Source organism: Manis javanica, chromosome 6 (genome assembly GCF_040802235.1).
Source record: "Manis javanica isolate MJ-LG chromosome 6, MJ_LKY, whole genome shotgun sequence".
In the NCBI taxonomy this organism is placed as follows: Eukaryota; Metazoa; Chordata; class Mammalia; order Pholidota; family Manidae; genus Manis; species Manis javanica.
In genome coordinates, this window is record NC_133161.1 from 70,829,069 (window position 1) to 70,842,756 (window position 13,688).

The 13,688-nt window shown below is 37.7% G+C and overlaps 1 protein-coding gene across 1 annotated transcript in view; it reads left to right on the forward strand.

Annotated features, from left to right (window-relative positions):
* FAM133B (family with sequence similarity 133 member B) overlaps positions 1-13,599 on the forward strand; it is a 28,575-nt gene extending 14,976 nt beyond the window's left edge. The window contains exons 9-11 of the mRNA XM_017652888.3: positions 7,164-7,256; positions 10,044-10,091; positions 12,253-13,599. Of these exons, the coding sequence (XP_017508377.1) occupies positions 7,164-7,256; positions 10,044-10,091; positions 12,253-12,339 (228 nt within the window). The 3' untranslated portion in view covers positions 12,340-13,599. The remainder of the gene's footprint in view (positions 1-7,163; positions 7,257-10,043; positions 10,092-12,252) is intronic.
* Positions 13,600-13,688: the final 89 nt, after the last annotated feature.

Genomic DNA, 13,688 nt, shown 5'->3' on the forward strand with positions numbered 1-13,688 from the left:
CATGTTTTTGTTTGTTTCCCTAAGTACTCCTGCATATCCCCTGTCCTTGAGTTACGTGTTTTCTCACCATTAAAAATACGTAGAGATGAAAAATTTTTTATGTGATTTTAACACCTAAAATGCACTAAAGAAATTACATCTAAAAGGGATCTTTTTAGATGTTCACGGTAATTACCCATTGATTTTCTTTCCTGCAGCACTAAGCCTGTCTGTTCCAACACTGGGTAGAAACAAAAGAATTAAGAGTACAAGGGATCCAAACCTATACCATCAATATGGTTTCTTATGACTCTTTAAAACTCTATTACATGTAATTAAAGAAAATGAGGATATTACATCTAAATGTATGTATATAGTTGACCCTTGCACTTAACCGTGGGTTTTTTCAATAAATATATTGGAAAATTTGGGAGAATTTGCAACAGCTTGAAGAAACATTTTCTGGAGAGGATCACAGGAAGATGGCAGCATGAGTAGTTCAGAGGAAATCTCCTCCCCAAAACATATATATTTATGAAAATACAATAAATACAACTATTCCTAAAAGAGACACCAGTGGATGCAGTAAAACAGCCAGGATACATCTACTTCTGTGAGAACTCAACATCACATGAAGGGGGTAAGATACAAGCCGTGGCCAGGTGGGACCCAAATTCTCCCCCACCCCAAAACCCGGCGGGAAGAAAGGAGTTGGAACCGGGGAGGGAGTGAAAGCCCAGGGCTGCTAAACAACCGGCTCTAGAAATTTGCACCCGGAACACAGACAAAAGGTGCACGGGGTGCTGGATATCAGAGAAACAGAAAAGCAAAACCTGTGGGCAGGTCCCCGCAACCAGTGCCCCTGAGACAAAAGAAAAGCGAGTGCTTTCTGCAAGTCTTAAAGAGACAGGGACCCCATAGATGGACGAAGCTGTCCTGGCAGCTGGGAATACCGGGGAAACTTAGGCACCCTAAACCCCGGGGAGGCAGTGCAGCTCTGAAGCCCCTCACTGCACTAAGCAGCCTGCCAGTCGGTCCTCCAACTGGCGCGGACCCCAACACACCAAACCAGTAGCGGGAGAGTGGCAGCACGTGCCAGGGACGGCAGTGCCGGAAGGGACCGGGAGCAGATCCATGTGCTGCAGGAGAGGCTTGTGCTAGCCCACAGCGGCGCAACCAAACAGCCCGGGTGCAGCTTGCGTGCACCGGTGGCAGTGAAGGCAGAGGAGCCTGGTTAGAGGCCTGTGCAGAGGAGCCCCGCGCAAAGCCAGAGGAAGCAGGCGCGCTCCCAGCAGCCAACCAGAATCCCAGCCCAACGCACAGCCGCCCGGGCCAGACCCAAAGGCTGCTGTTGTTATACAGCTGCCCGGCAGGGTCGCCACTAGCACAGAGGAGCGCGCCTGGCGTGCCTGCCACTCCCCGCAGGGCTCTGCACTGCTCTGACGGACACCCCACCCACAGCAGCTTAGGGGATTAACCCAGTGGCTGCTCCAGGAGTGCGGGTAACCATCACAGGCAGTGGAGAAGGGCAAGGTATCCAGCAAGCAGGAAAGGACTTTCTTCTCCCAGCTGACACACCCGCAACCTGCATACAGCCAGTGCTATCACCATGAAAAGACAAAAACATCTGGTCCAGTCCAGGATAGTTACACCACCTGAGAAAGGATCTGCAGAGGCAGACATAATCAGTCTCCCTGAAAAAGAATTCAAAATAAAAATCAAACATGCTGACAGAGCTGCAGAGAAATATGCAAGAGCTAAGGGATGAAGTCCAGAGGGAGAATACAGAAGTGAAAAAAACTCTGGAAGGGTTTATAAGCAGAATGGATAAGATGCAAGAGGCCATTGATGGAATAGAAATCAGAGAACAGGAACGCATAGAAGCTGATGCAGAGAGAGAGAGAAAAGGGTCTCCAGGAATGAAACAATATGAAGAGAACTGTGTTACCAATCCAAAAGGAACAATATCCACATTATAGGAGTACCAGAGGAAGAAGAGAGAGAAAGAGGGATAGAAAGTGTCTTTGAAGAAATAATTGCTGAGAACTTCCCCAAACTGGGGGAGGAAATACTTGCTCAGACTACGGAGGCACACAGAACTCACAAGAGACGGGATCCAAAGAGGACAACATCAAGACACATAATAATTAAAATGGCAAAGATCAAAGACAAGGACAGAGTATTAAAGGCAGCCAGAGAGAGAAGAAAGGTCACCTACCCATCAGGCTTTCATCAGACTTCTCAACAGAAACTTTACAGGCCAGAAGAGAATGGCATGATATATTTAATGCAATGAAACAGAAGGGTCTTGAACCAAGGATACTGTATCCAGCACAATTATCATTTAAATATGAAGGAGGGATTAAACAATTCCCAGACAAGCAAAAGTTGAGGGAATTTGCCTCCCACAAACCACCTCTACAGGGTGCCTCAGAGGGACTGCTTTAGATGGGAGCAATCCTAAAAAGAGCACAGAACAAAACACCCAACACACGAAGAATGGAGGAGGAGGAAAAAGAAGGGAAAGAAATAATCATCAGACTGTTTATAACAGCTCAATAAGTGAGTGAGGTCAGACAGAAAGGTAGTAAACAAGCTAACCTTGAACCTTTGGTAACCACAAATCTAAAGCCTGCAATAGCAATAACTACATATCTTTCAATAATCACCCAAAATGTAAATGGACTGAATGCACCAATCAAAAGACACAGAGTCATAGAATGGATAAAAAAGCAAGACCCATCTATATGCTACTTACAAGAGACTCACCTCAAACCCAAAGATATGCACACATTAAAAGTCAAGGGATGGAGAAAGATATTTCATGCAAACAACAGAGAGAAACAGGTGTTGCAATGCTAGTATCAGACAAAATAGACTTCAAAATAAATAAAGGAACGAGATAAAGAAGGACATTACATAATGATAAAGGATCAGTCCAAAAAGTGGATATAACCCTTATAAACATATATGCACCTAATACAGGAGCACCAATATATGTGAAACAAAAACTAACAGAATTAAAGGAGGAAATAGAATGCAATGCATTCATTTTGGGAGATTTTAACACACCACTCACTCCAAAGGACAGATCCACCAGACAGAAAGTAAGTAAGGACACAGAGGCACTGAACAACACACTAGAACAGGTGGACCTAATAGACATCTGTAGAACTCTACATCCAAAAGCAACAGGATACACATTCTTCTCAAATGCTCATGGAACATTCTCCAGAATAGACAACATACTAGGCCACAAAAAGAACCTCAGTAAATTCCAAAAGATTGAAATCCTGCCAACCGAATTTTCAGACCACAAAGGTATAAAACTAGAAATAAATTGTAGAAAGAAAGCAAAAAGGCTCACAAACACATGGAGGCTTAACAACATGCTTCTAAATAAGCAATGGATCAATGACCAAATTAAAATGGAGATCCAGCAATATATGGAAACAAATGACAACAACACAAAGCCCCAGCTTCTGTGGGATGTAGCAAAAGCAGTCTTAAGAGGAAAGTATATAGCAATCCAGGCATATTTAAAGAAGGAAGAACAATCCCAAATGAATAGTCTAATGTCACAATTATCGAAATTGGCAAAAGAAGAACAAATAAGGTCTAAGGTCAGCAGATGGAGGGGCATAATAAAGATCAGAGAAGAAATAAATCAAATTGAGAAGAATAAAACAATAGAAAAAATCAATGAAACCAAGAGCTGGTTTTTCGAGAAAATAAACAAAATAGATAAGCCTCTAGCCAGACTTATTAAGAGAAAAAGAGAGTCAACACACATAACAGAATCAGAAACGAGAAAGGAAAAATCACAACAGACCCCACAGAAATACAAAGAATTATTAGAGAATACTATGGAAACCTATATGCTAACAAGCTGGAAAACCTAGGAGAAATAGACAACTTCCTAGAAAAATACAACCTTCCAAGACTGACCCAGGAAGAAACAGAAAATCTAAACAGACCAATTAGCAGCAATGAAATTGAATTGGTAATCAAAAAACTACCCAAGAAAAAAAAACCCGGGCCAGATGGATTTACCTCAGAATTTTATCAGACATAGAGAGAAGACATAATACCCATTCTCCTTAAAGTTTTCCCAAAAATAGAAGAGGAGGGAATACTCCCAAACTCATTCTATGAAGTCAGCATCACCCTAATACCTAAACCAGGCAAAGACCCCACCAAAAAAGAAAACTACAGACCAATATACCTGATGAACGTAGATGCAAAAATACTCAAAAAAATATTAGCAAACCAAATTCAAAAATATATCAAGAGGATCATACACCATGATCAAGTGGGATTCATTCCAGGGATGCAAGGATGGTACAACATTCGAAAATCCATCAACATCATCCACCACATCAACAAAAAGAAGGACAAAAACCACATGATCATCTCCATAGATGCTGAAGAAGCATTCGACAAAATTCAACATCCATTCATGATAAAAACTCTCAACAAAATGGGCATTGAGGGCAAATACCTCAACATAATAAATGCCATGTATGATTAACCCACAGCTAACATCATACTGAACAGCGAGAGGCTGAAACCTTTTCCTCTGAGATCGGGAACAAGACAGGGATACCCTCTCTCCCCACTGTTATTCAATGTGGTACTGGAGGTCCTAGCCACAGTAATCAGACAAAACAAAGAAATACAAGGAATCCAGATTGGTAAAGAACAACTCAAACTGTCAGTATTTGCAGATGACATGATATTGTACATAAAAAACCCTAAAGACTCCACTGCAAAACTACTAGAACTAATATCAGAATTCAGCAAAGTTGCAGGATACAAAATTAACAGACAGAAATCTGTAGCTTTCCTATACACTAACAATGAACTAATAGAAAGAGAAATCAGGAAAAAATTCCATTCACAATAGCATCAAAAAGAATTAAATACTTAGGAATAAACCTAACCAAGGAAGTGAAAGACCTGTACTCTGAAAACTACAAGACACTCTTAAGAGAAATTGAAGAGGTCACTAACAAATGGAAACTCATCCCATGCTCATGGCTAGGAAGAAGTAATATCATCAAAATGACCATCCTGCCCAAAGCAATATACAGATTTCGATGCAATCCCTATTAAATTACCAACAGCATTCTTCAATGAACTGGAACAAATAGTTCAAAAATTCATATGGAACTGTCAAAGACCCCGAATAGCCAAAGCAATCCTGAGAAGGAAGAATAAAGTGGGGGGTATCTCACTCCCCAACTTCAAGCTCTACTACAAAGCCACAGTAATCAAGACAATTTGGTAGTGGCACAAGAACAGAGCCACAGACCGTGGAACAAAATAGAGACCCCAGATATTAACCCAAACATATATGGCCAATTAATATACGATAAAGGAGCCATGGACATACAATGGGGAAATGACAGTCTCTTCAACAGATGGTGATGGCAAAACTGGACAGCTATATATAAGAGAATGAAACTGGATCACTGTCTAACCCCATACACAAAAGTAAACTCCAAATGGATCAAAGACCTGAATATAAGTCATAAAACCATAAAACTCTTAGAAAAAAACATAGGCAAAAATCTCATGGACATAAACATGAGTGACTTCTTCATGAACATATCTCCCTGGGCAAGGGAAACAAAGGCAAAAATGAACAAGTGTATCAAGCTAAAAAGCTTCTGTACAGCAAAGGACACCATCAATAGAACAAAAAGGTATCCTACAGTACGGGAGAACATATTCATAAATGACAGATCTGATAAAGGATTGACATCCAAAATATATAAAGAACTCACACACCTCAACAAACAAAATGCAAATAATCCAATTAAGAAATGGGCAGAGGAGCTGAATAGACAGTTCTCTAAAGAAGAAATCCAGATGGCCAACAGGCACATGAAAAGATGCTCCACATCACTAATCATCAGAGAAATGCAAATTAAAACCACAATGAGATATCACCTCACACCAGTAAGGATCGCCATCATCGAAAAGACAAACAACAAATGTTGGCGAGGTTGTGGAGAAAGGGGAACCCTCCTACACTGCTGGTGGGAATGTAAACTAGTTCAGCCTTGTTGTGGAAAGCATTATGGAGGTTCCTCAGAATGCTCAAAATAGAAATACCTTTTGACCCAGGAATTCCACTTCTAGGAATTTACCCTAAGAATGCAGCACTACAGTTTGAAAAAGACAGGTGCACCCCTATGTTTATCGCTGCACTGTTTACAGTAGCCAAGATCTGGAAGCAACCTAAATGTCCATCAGTAGATGAATGGATAAAGAAGATGTGTACATATACACAATGGAATATTATTCAGCCATAAGAAGAAAACAAATCCTACCATTCGCACCAACATGGATGGAGCTAGAGGGTATTATGCTCAGTGAAATAAGCCAAGCGGAGAAGGACCAAATGATTTCACTCATATGTGGAGTACAAGAACAAAGGAAAACTGAAGGAACAAAACAGCAGCAGAATCACAGAACCCAAGAATGGACTAATAGTTACCAAAGGGAAAGGGACTGGGGACGATGGGTGGGAAGGGAGGGATAAGGGCAAGGAAAAAGAAAGAGGGCATTACGATTAGCATGTATAGTGCGTGGGGGACAAGGGGAGGGCTGCGCAACACAGAGAAGACAAGTAGTGATTTTACAGCATCTTACTACGCAGATGGACAGTGACTGTGAAGAGGTATGTGGGGGGGACTTTGTGAAGGGGGGAACCTAGTAAACATAATGTTCTTTCTGTAATTGTAGATTAATGATACCAAAATTTAAAAAAAATTTCTGTAGCTTTACTGTAAGAATACAGTTACATAATACATGTAACAGACAAAACGTGTTAAGTGTATGTTATCAGTAAGGTTTCTGGTTAATAGTAGACTATTAGTAGTTAAGTAGGGAATCAAAAGTTACACGTGGATTTTTGACTGCACGAGGGTATCAGGGCCCCTAACCCCCACATTGTTTAAGGGTCAACTATAGTTACTTCTTTTCAGGCTGTTTAGTGAGAGCATTACTTTACTGGAATTAAAGACTGAATTTTAATGATTTTAGACATTTCTAAAATGAAAATTGATAATTTTTGTGATACTTGGAAGAACTGTTAATTACAATTTAGAAACAAATTTCTGTAGCATGGTATTACATCTTTCTTGAGTCAAGATACAGCTGTTTATTTTTCATAGGACATTAAAGGGCTCAGCAAAAAAAGAAAGATGTATCCTGAAGATAAACCTTTATCATCTGAGTCCTTATCAGAATCAGATTATATTGAGGAGGTAAGTGTATGATCAAATCCATTTTCTCCACTTTAAAATGTTTAGTTTTTTGATTTAATAAACATGACTAGTAAAAAGAAATACTTCATAAATACTTAATTTACTCACTTTTCTAGTATGATGCTCTATAAAAAACAAATGGAAGTTGTTACATTTCAAAATAAGATCTGCATTTTTCCTGAACATAAATATATGGCTGTTCTTTTGATAATTAACCATATTTCCAATCTAATGGTTAGATTGGCAAATCTAAGATATTACTTTAAATCTAAGATATTACTTAAAAAAATTTTTTTATTGTGCTACCATTCTGATTACATCAAAGATGCTGTGTAATGTGTAGAGTAGCAGAACCCAGCATTCTCTTGTTTTTGTTTGGAACTATTACTTGGCAAGTAGAAAGATAATGAAGTAGAGGAGAATTGGTGGCATGATCTCAGTTTTCCTATCTAGGAAATAAAGGATTAGGTAGTCTGTAGTTCTTTTCATCTCTAATAACCCTATCTTAGATTTTATACTCTATTAGAATTATATTCCATTCTTAGTTAATTTTAGGTCTGTAAGGTATCATCTTTAAAGTATTTCTCTATTGGACTTGGTCTCCTTACTTGTAAAATAGGACCACTGCCCCCATTTCATAGCATTTTATAATGTCCCCTGAAATGAAATTTGTGGCTAATATAACCTAACTAAATATATATATATATATATCAAACCTTTTATATTACTATCTAACAAATAAAATAATATATAATGTTAATTTAGTTATATTTCAACACATAAGTTCTTGAGTATAATAACCCCACAAGACATAATCTTATATGTAACAAAATTCAGGCTGTAGCAGGTGCTTTACTTATGTCCTTGAAAAACTACAGTAGCATTGCCATCAATGTTTTCCAGAATGATGGATAGTTCTCAATAAAACTCTGAATGAAACAAAATACAGTCTTCCTTCCATATGATATTTGTGCTTCTGGGACATTCATTGTATCTTAAAACCCTGTACAAAATACTTGGTGTTCATCTTACAGTAAATTCAGCTTATATATTATAAACAGGTTCATTACTTGAATGTCTAGCAAGTTATCCAAAGGTCATGTCAAGGCTGTACTGGACACAGCATGACCAGCATCCCCTGTGATGGCCTGGGCAAATGGGAATGCAGCACAGCTGCTACCACTCCCAGTCATTATTTAACAAGAATAAAAATAATTTCCTAAGTGTTCTCTAGACCACTTGCCTTAATATAAAATATGGTACATTTGAACTTAACCTTAAAAACACTTGAGCTTTAGCAACTTTAAATTCTTTCTAAATCCAATGTACTACTCTTTAAAAGATTGAAATAAAATATTAATGGGATAATAACTTATTTAAAAGGATTTTAATCAGTTGGTTTATACTAAGTACACTATAACTACCATTTATTGAACACTGCAGAGTTAGAGGAATACCTACTTGATTCCAAGTGTTTTTCTCTTGAGGGTGGAAATTATCTCAATTTTACAGGTGATGAAACTGAGAGTAATACAAAGCAGAGGTGGGATTCAGAGCTTGGTCTATTTCAGAGCTATTTTTTATCCATTGTACCTCACTGCTTTTCTTAGGCTGAGAAAGGAATATGAGAAAAGCTCTCTGGAGATTTAAAAATATTCAGTTTCATTGTAATATAGCAGAGGTTTGAGTTATACAAAGGCATTTAAAATGTCATTTGTATATGCTTAAGTTACTCTACAAGAAGATACGTCAAAGAAATAATCTTCCCATGTTTTCTTCCATCTGCTACCTCTATAGCTTTTCTTCTTCCTTCCTAATTACAACCCTTTAGTAGAATTCGTGCCTCATATCGAATTCACCGAGTATCATAATTCCTCCAAGTGGTAAAGATACCTCAAGACAAATGCTGGGCATAGAAGCCACAGGGCATAAATCTGCAAAGAAGTAAAAAGCTAACCTTTTCAAACAATATGGCTTCTCTCTCACTTACCAACTTTACATTTCCCTGTATGGCCCCGGAAGATGATTGGTTAGCCAGAGAAGGGTTAAGATTCCTCAAGGGAGGAACAACCTAATACAGGCACAGTCGCAGGGGGGCCATTAGGTGAGAAATTGGGGATCAACAGAGGTGAGGCTTAGAACCTCACCCCCCCCTGTTTTGAGAGAAATCTTCTGTATCTGTGGATGTTTTATTGCCCTTGTCTAGCTTGGATTAACACATAGTCTACAGGCACACACCTGATCATCTACATTTGCTCTCTTACAACACTAAACTATGTTTTCTACCTTTATCTTGCATCTACCTACCACTTCAGCATTTCATTAAAAAATAAGGGAGAAATGTGGGATTCACATATAAATCAAGTATAAAAATCAAATGAATATTCATATTTGACCTGATTGTTTATAGTTCATAATGAGTGATCAAAACCAAAAGTTTTTGTGATGACTGCCCTTGTACTGTTCACTATGTAAGAACTTATTCACTATGTAAGAATTTGTTCATGTAAGAACTTGTTCGTTATGCTTCAGAAGATTGGAGACTGATGAGAATTAGGCTGGGGGTGGATTAATGATTGTGCATTGAGTCCCCTATACAGAATTTTATTGTTGTTAACAACCATTTGATCAATAAATATGAGAGATGCCCTCAAAAAAAAAAATGTCATTTGTATATCAGAAGTCTTTTACATATAAATTTTAAAGATACAAGGTATGTTAGGAAATGAAAAAAAATGCCTTGATACAAGTTACATATTTGTCTTCACAAATATTTGAACTTTTTAGGTACAAGCAAAAAAGAAGAAAAGCAGTGAAGAACGAGAAAAAGCAACAGCAAGTATCACTTACATTTTTACATGACAAGAAGTATAGCTGTTTTTGTTGGGTCATGGTAAAAGCATGATTTCATTTACTGGTACCAAATAAATATCATTCGAGAAAGGTGTGGTGTTCAGTTTCACTTAAAGGGTTGCAGCAGAAAGTTTAAGTGCTTTAGGAAAAAAGAAGATGATCCTGGTAGCAAACATCTGTTTCCATTTCTGTGTTTTACTCTTGGAAATGAAAGCTCAAACTTTTGTTTGACTCTTTTTAAGCTATGATATGAAAGATTAAAGTATGGTGATTCTATCTTTGATAGTAGTTATTTCCAGATCAGCCAAACCTGGTAATAAGAGAAAGCCTCTCAAAGCACAAGCTGCAATGAAAAATAAGCAGGAATGTAACAACATAAATGATTACTAATAAAGGTGATTCTTTTGATTGTTTCTAAAGCCGGCACTGCTTTATACAGATTAAGAAGTAGGAAAGAAGGAAGCGGAGAATAAGGAAAATGTAAGTGGTACCCAAATGGGAAGCAGACGAACCCTAGAGACAGTAGATAATAGATTACCAAGAGTGCTACAGGCCATACCAGCAAAGTATAAGTGTTGAGCTGTGGCCTTTGAAGGCATTTTCTTAGGGAGAGTGGAAGAAAAATAAGAATAGCATCACTTTAAGTTTGAGGGTACCCTGTTCTAGAATTTCTGTAGCTCTTAAAATGAGGGTCTTTCCCTAATTAGAAATTCATCTGGTAATATGCAATTCAGAAATAACATGCTTCAAGACCTAAGTGACTTAAGGAACTTTTTTTCTGAATGAGAAGATATTTCAGGTGAATTGTTTTCGTCTTTGATTCAGATTAATTAGTTCAGACATAACAATTAATTTTGGATGATTCTAATTTGTATTTGTGTATCTCACGTACACTCAGCTAGCTGTGTTTATTGAATATCTCTGCAGGCCCTGTTCTAGGTCTTCATAGAGCTGTTATAATAGAGTATAAGATAGATAAGAGTGACTTAGGGAGGGAAAGCCTCTGAGGAAGTAAAATTAAGCTGAAATATCATTTACAAGAAAGAGTCAACCATGTGAAAATGAAAGGAAGAATATTCTATGTAGAGAGAACAGCTAAGGACCTGTGGTGGGAATGAGCTTGGTATGTTTGAGGAACTGAAAGAGGTGAGCTTGACTCATACCTAATAGATGACGTAAGCTGAGCCCATGTAACGTAGCAAAGGGTTTTAAGCAAAGAGGTGACCTGAACCAACTTTACATTTTTAAAGTGCATTGGCAGAAGAGACAAGTGGACAGAGGTGAGGGAGGTTGTTGTTTGTGTTACAGTGGTAGTAATGGAGATGGGCTGGCACAATGGATTTGAAATACTTTTTGGACTTAAATGGTGGGACTTGGTGCTCTGGATGTGGAGAGTGTAGTTAAAAGCAAAGAGTAATCAAAGATAGATTCTTCATCTTAAGTAAGATGACAAATTAGTGGGTGCCATTTACTAAGATGGCTGAGAGAGGATTTGGAGAGAATAATTAAGCATATTTATGCTGATTTTAGATGTGCCTATTAGTTATCCAGGTAGAGCTGTTTGTGCAGCACTTGCAGTCTTGAGTTCAAGGTGTAGGAATGGATGTAAAGATTGGCTGTGTAGGCAGCATTTAAAGTATGTGACGGGAGAGCATGTGGAAAGAAGGGAAGAGAACCCTGAAAGGTTGAGGAGGAAGAACAACCAGCAAAGGAAATGAAGAGGTCTCTTTTCTGCTGTGACAGAGGAAAAACAGCAGAAGCTAAGATCAATATTTTAAGAGAGTGGTCAATTGTCCTTTTATGAAAAAGTTACCTATTCCTTTGCATTACTTCACCCTTAGAAACTGTGTCTAAAGTACAGCAACTGATACCATGATTCAGTTAAATTTATTTTCTACAAGGAATTTGTTAGAATCTTTATTAATGTGCTGCTAATGCCTTAGAGTTCTTCCTTATCTTTTTGAAAACCAGCAAGCAATCTCAGCCCTCATATGATAGCATTATTGATACTTTACAGGAAGTGTTTTGAGTAGTTCATTTGGTTGTATAGATTGTTGTGTAGTAGCTTAGAAGTACCATGGTAAAGTTGTTTTTAATTTGTGTATTTCATGTAGAAATGTCTCACATGGAACTGTATTTACAGGAAAGAACAAAGAAGAAAAAGAAGCATAAGAAACACAGTAAGAAGAAGAAGAAGAAGGCTGCTAGTTCAAGTCCTGACTCGCCCTAACATTGAAAAATCAGGATCCCCTTATAAAGAAAGTGCAATGTCTAAGGAAATTACAACTGTGAAAATTATGGCATAGTTACTAAAATGCATGAATTTTCTTGTTTTTAGAATTATTCCTGAACTATTCAGTAGCCACTCAGATGTTGCTGTGTTAAAGGGCCATAATTGTTGCCTGCTTCTTGAACATCTGTTTTTTTCTCTTCCAGTACTTAATAACTCTGGGAGATAATAACATTGCAGTCATGTTAGTGGTTAAGATATTTGGGAATAAAGTTAATATTTTTGACTAGAAGTATCTAATGTTAAATCAACAGAAGTTGAATCTGGATACGTCTTCAGACATGATCAGAAATGACAGGTGACTCAACATTTTTGAAGTGGGGATTACATTGATATTTCAAAATCCTTGTTCTGTAGATAAGTGTATTTTAATTTTTTCCCCTTGTATACTTTTATATACCAGGGGAAGGAGCTTTTAGGGTGGGGTGGGGGGGTTTGCTATCTCTTTAGCTAGCAGAATAGCGTGCCTTTTATCCTCATACATCCTATGTTTGTGGACACAATAGCCATGCTTCATGGAGAGGTCAGAGCTAGGTACAGCAGTCTTGCCCGTTATGGGGCTTAGTGACATTTTTGGACTCAGTTGTAATGCTGCTTCGAGTGAATCAGAGAAACAGCCCTTTGCAGCATGAGAAAGAGAAAGCCCCCAAAGCTCTGGGATTTACCTCCACTTCAGTTATACTGAATGTTTTTTTAGCTTTAGAATGTGTTCTAACATTTTAATTTTGACTACACTTTGGCTTTGGAGAGGAATAATTTCAAATAGACACTGGTACTTTTTGAACTTGATAGCTAAAGATTCTAAAATGCATGTTTTATACTGTTAAGTTTTAACCAGTCAGGAAAAACCTATGTAACTAACCAGTGATAGTTACTTTATTTTTTTGTGTGAATTTTGTTTAGGCTGTAATGTTTAGCTTTTATTAACTCCTTATTCTTGTCATCTTAAATTCCTTACTGTGTTTAATGGTATACTTGCCAAGATTTTTAGCATGTAAAAAGCAGGTTTTTGTTTTCTGTTTTTTTTTTTTAAACAGCTTCATATTGAAGCTGAGAACCATAAACAAGTTGAGTGGCAGGCCTGGTATGCTGTATCTTGTTACGTAAAGCTATTTCCAGAATCTTAGTAAATATAATGTTTTAAAAGTTTGTCTTTGTATATTCATAACAAATTATGACAAGTTAAATACGAGAATTACATTATTCTTCTTCCTGTGTCATATTTTACTAAAATTTTGTGCCTCATATCTCCTGAAGAATTGTTTACTAGGAATGTTAAAAGGAGTTGA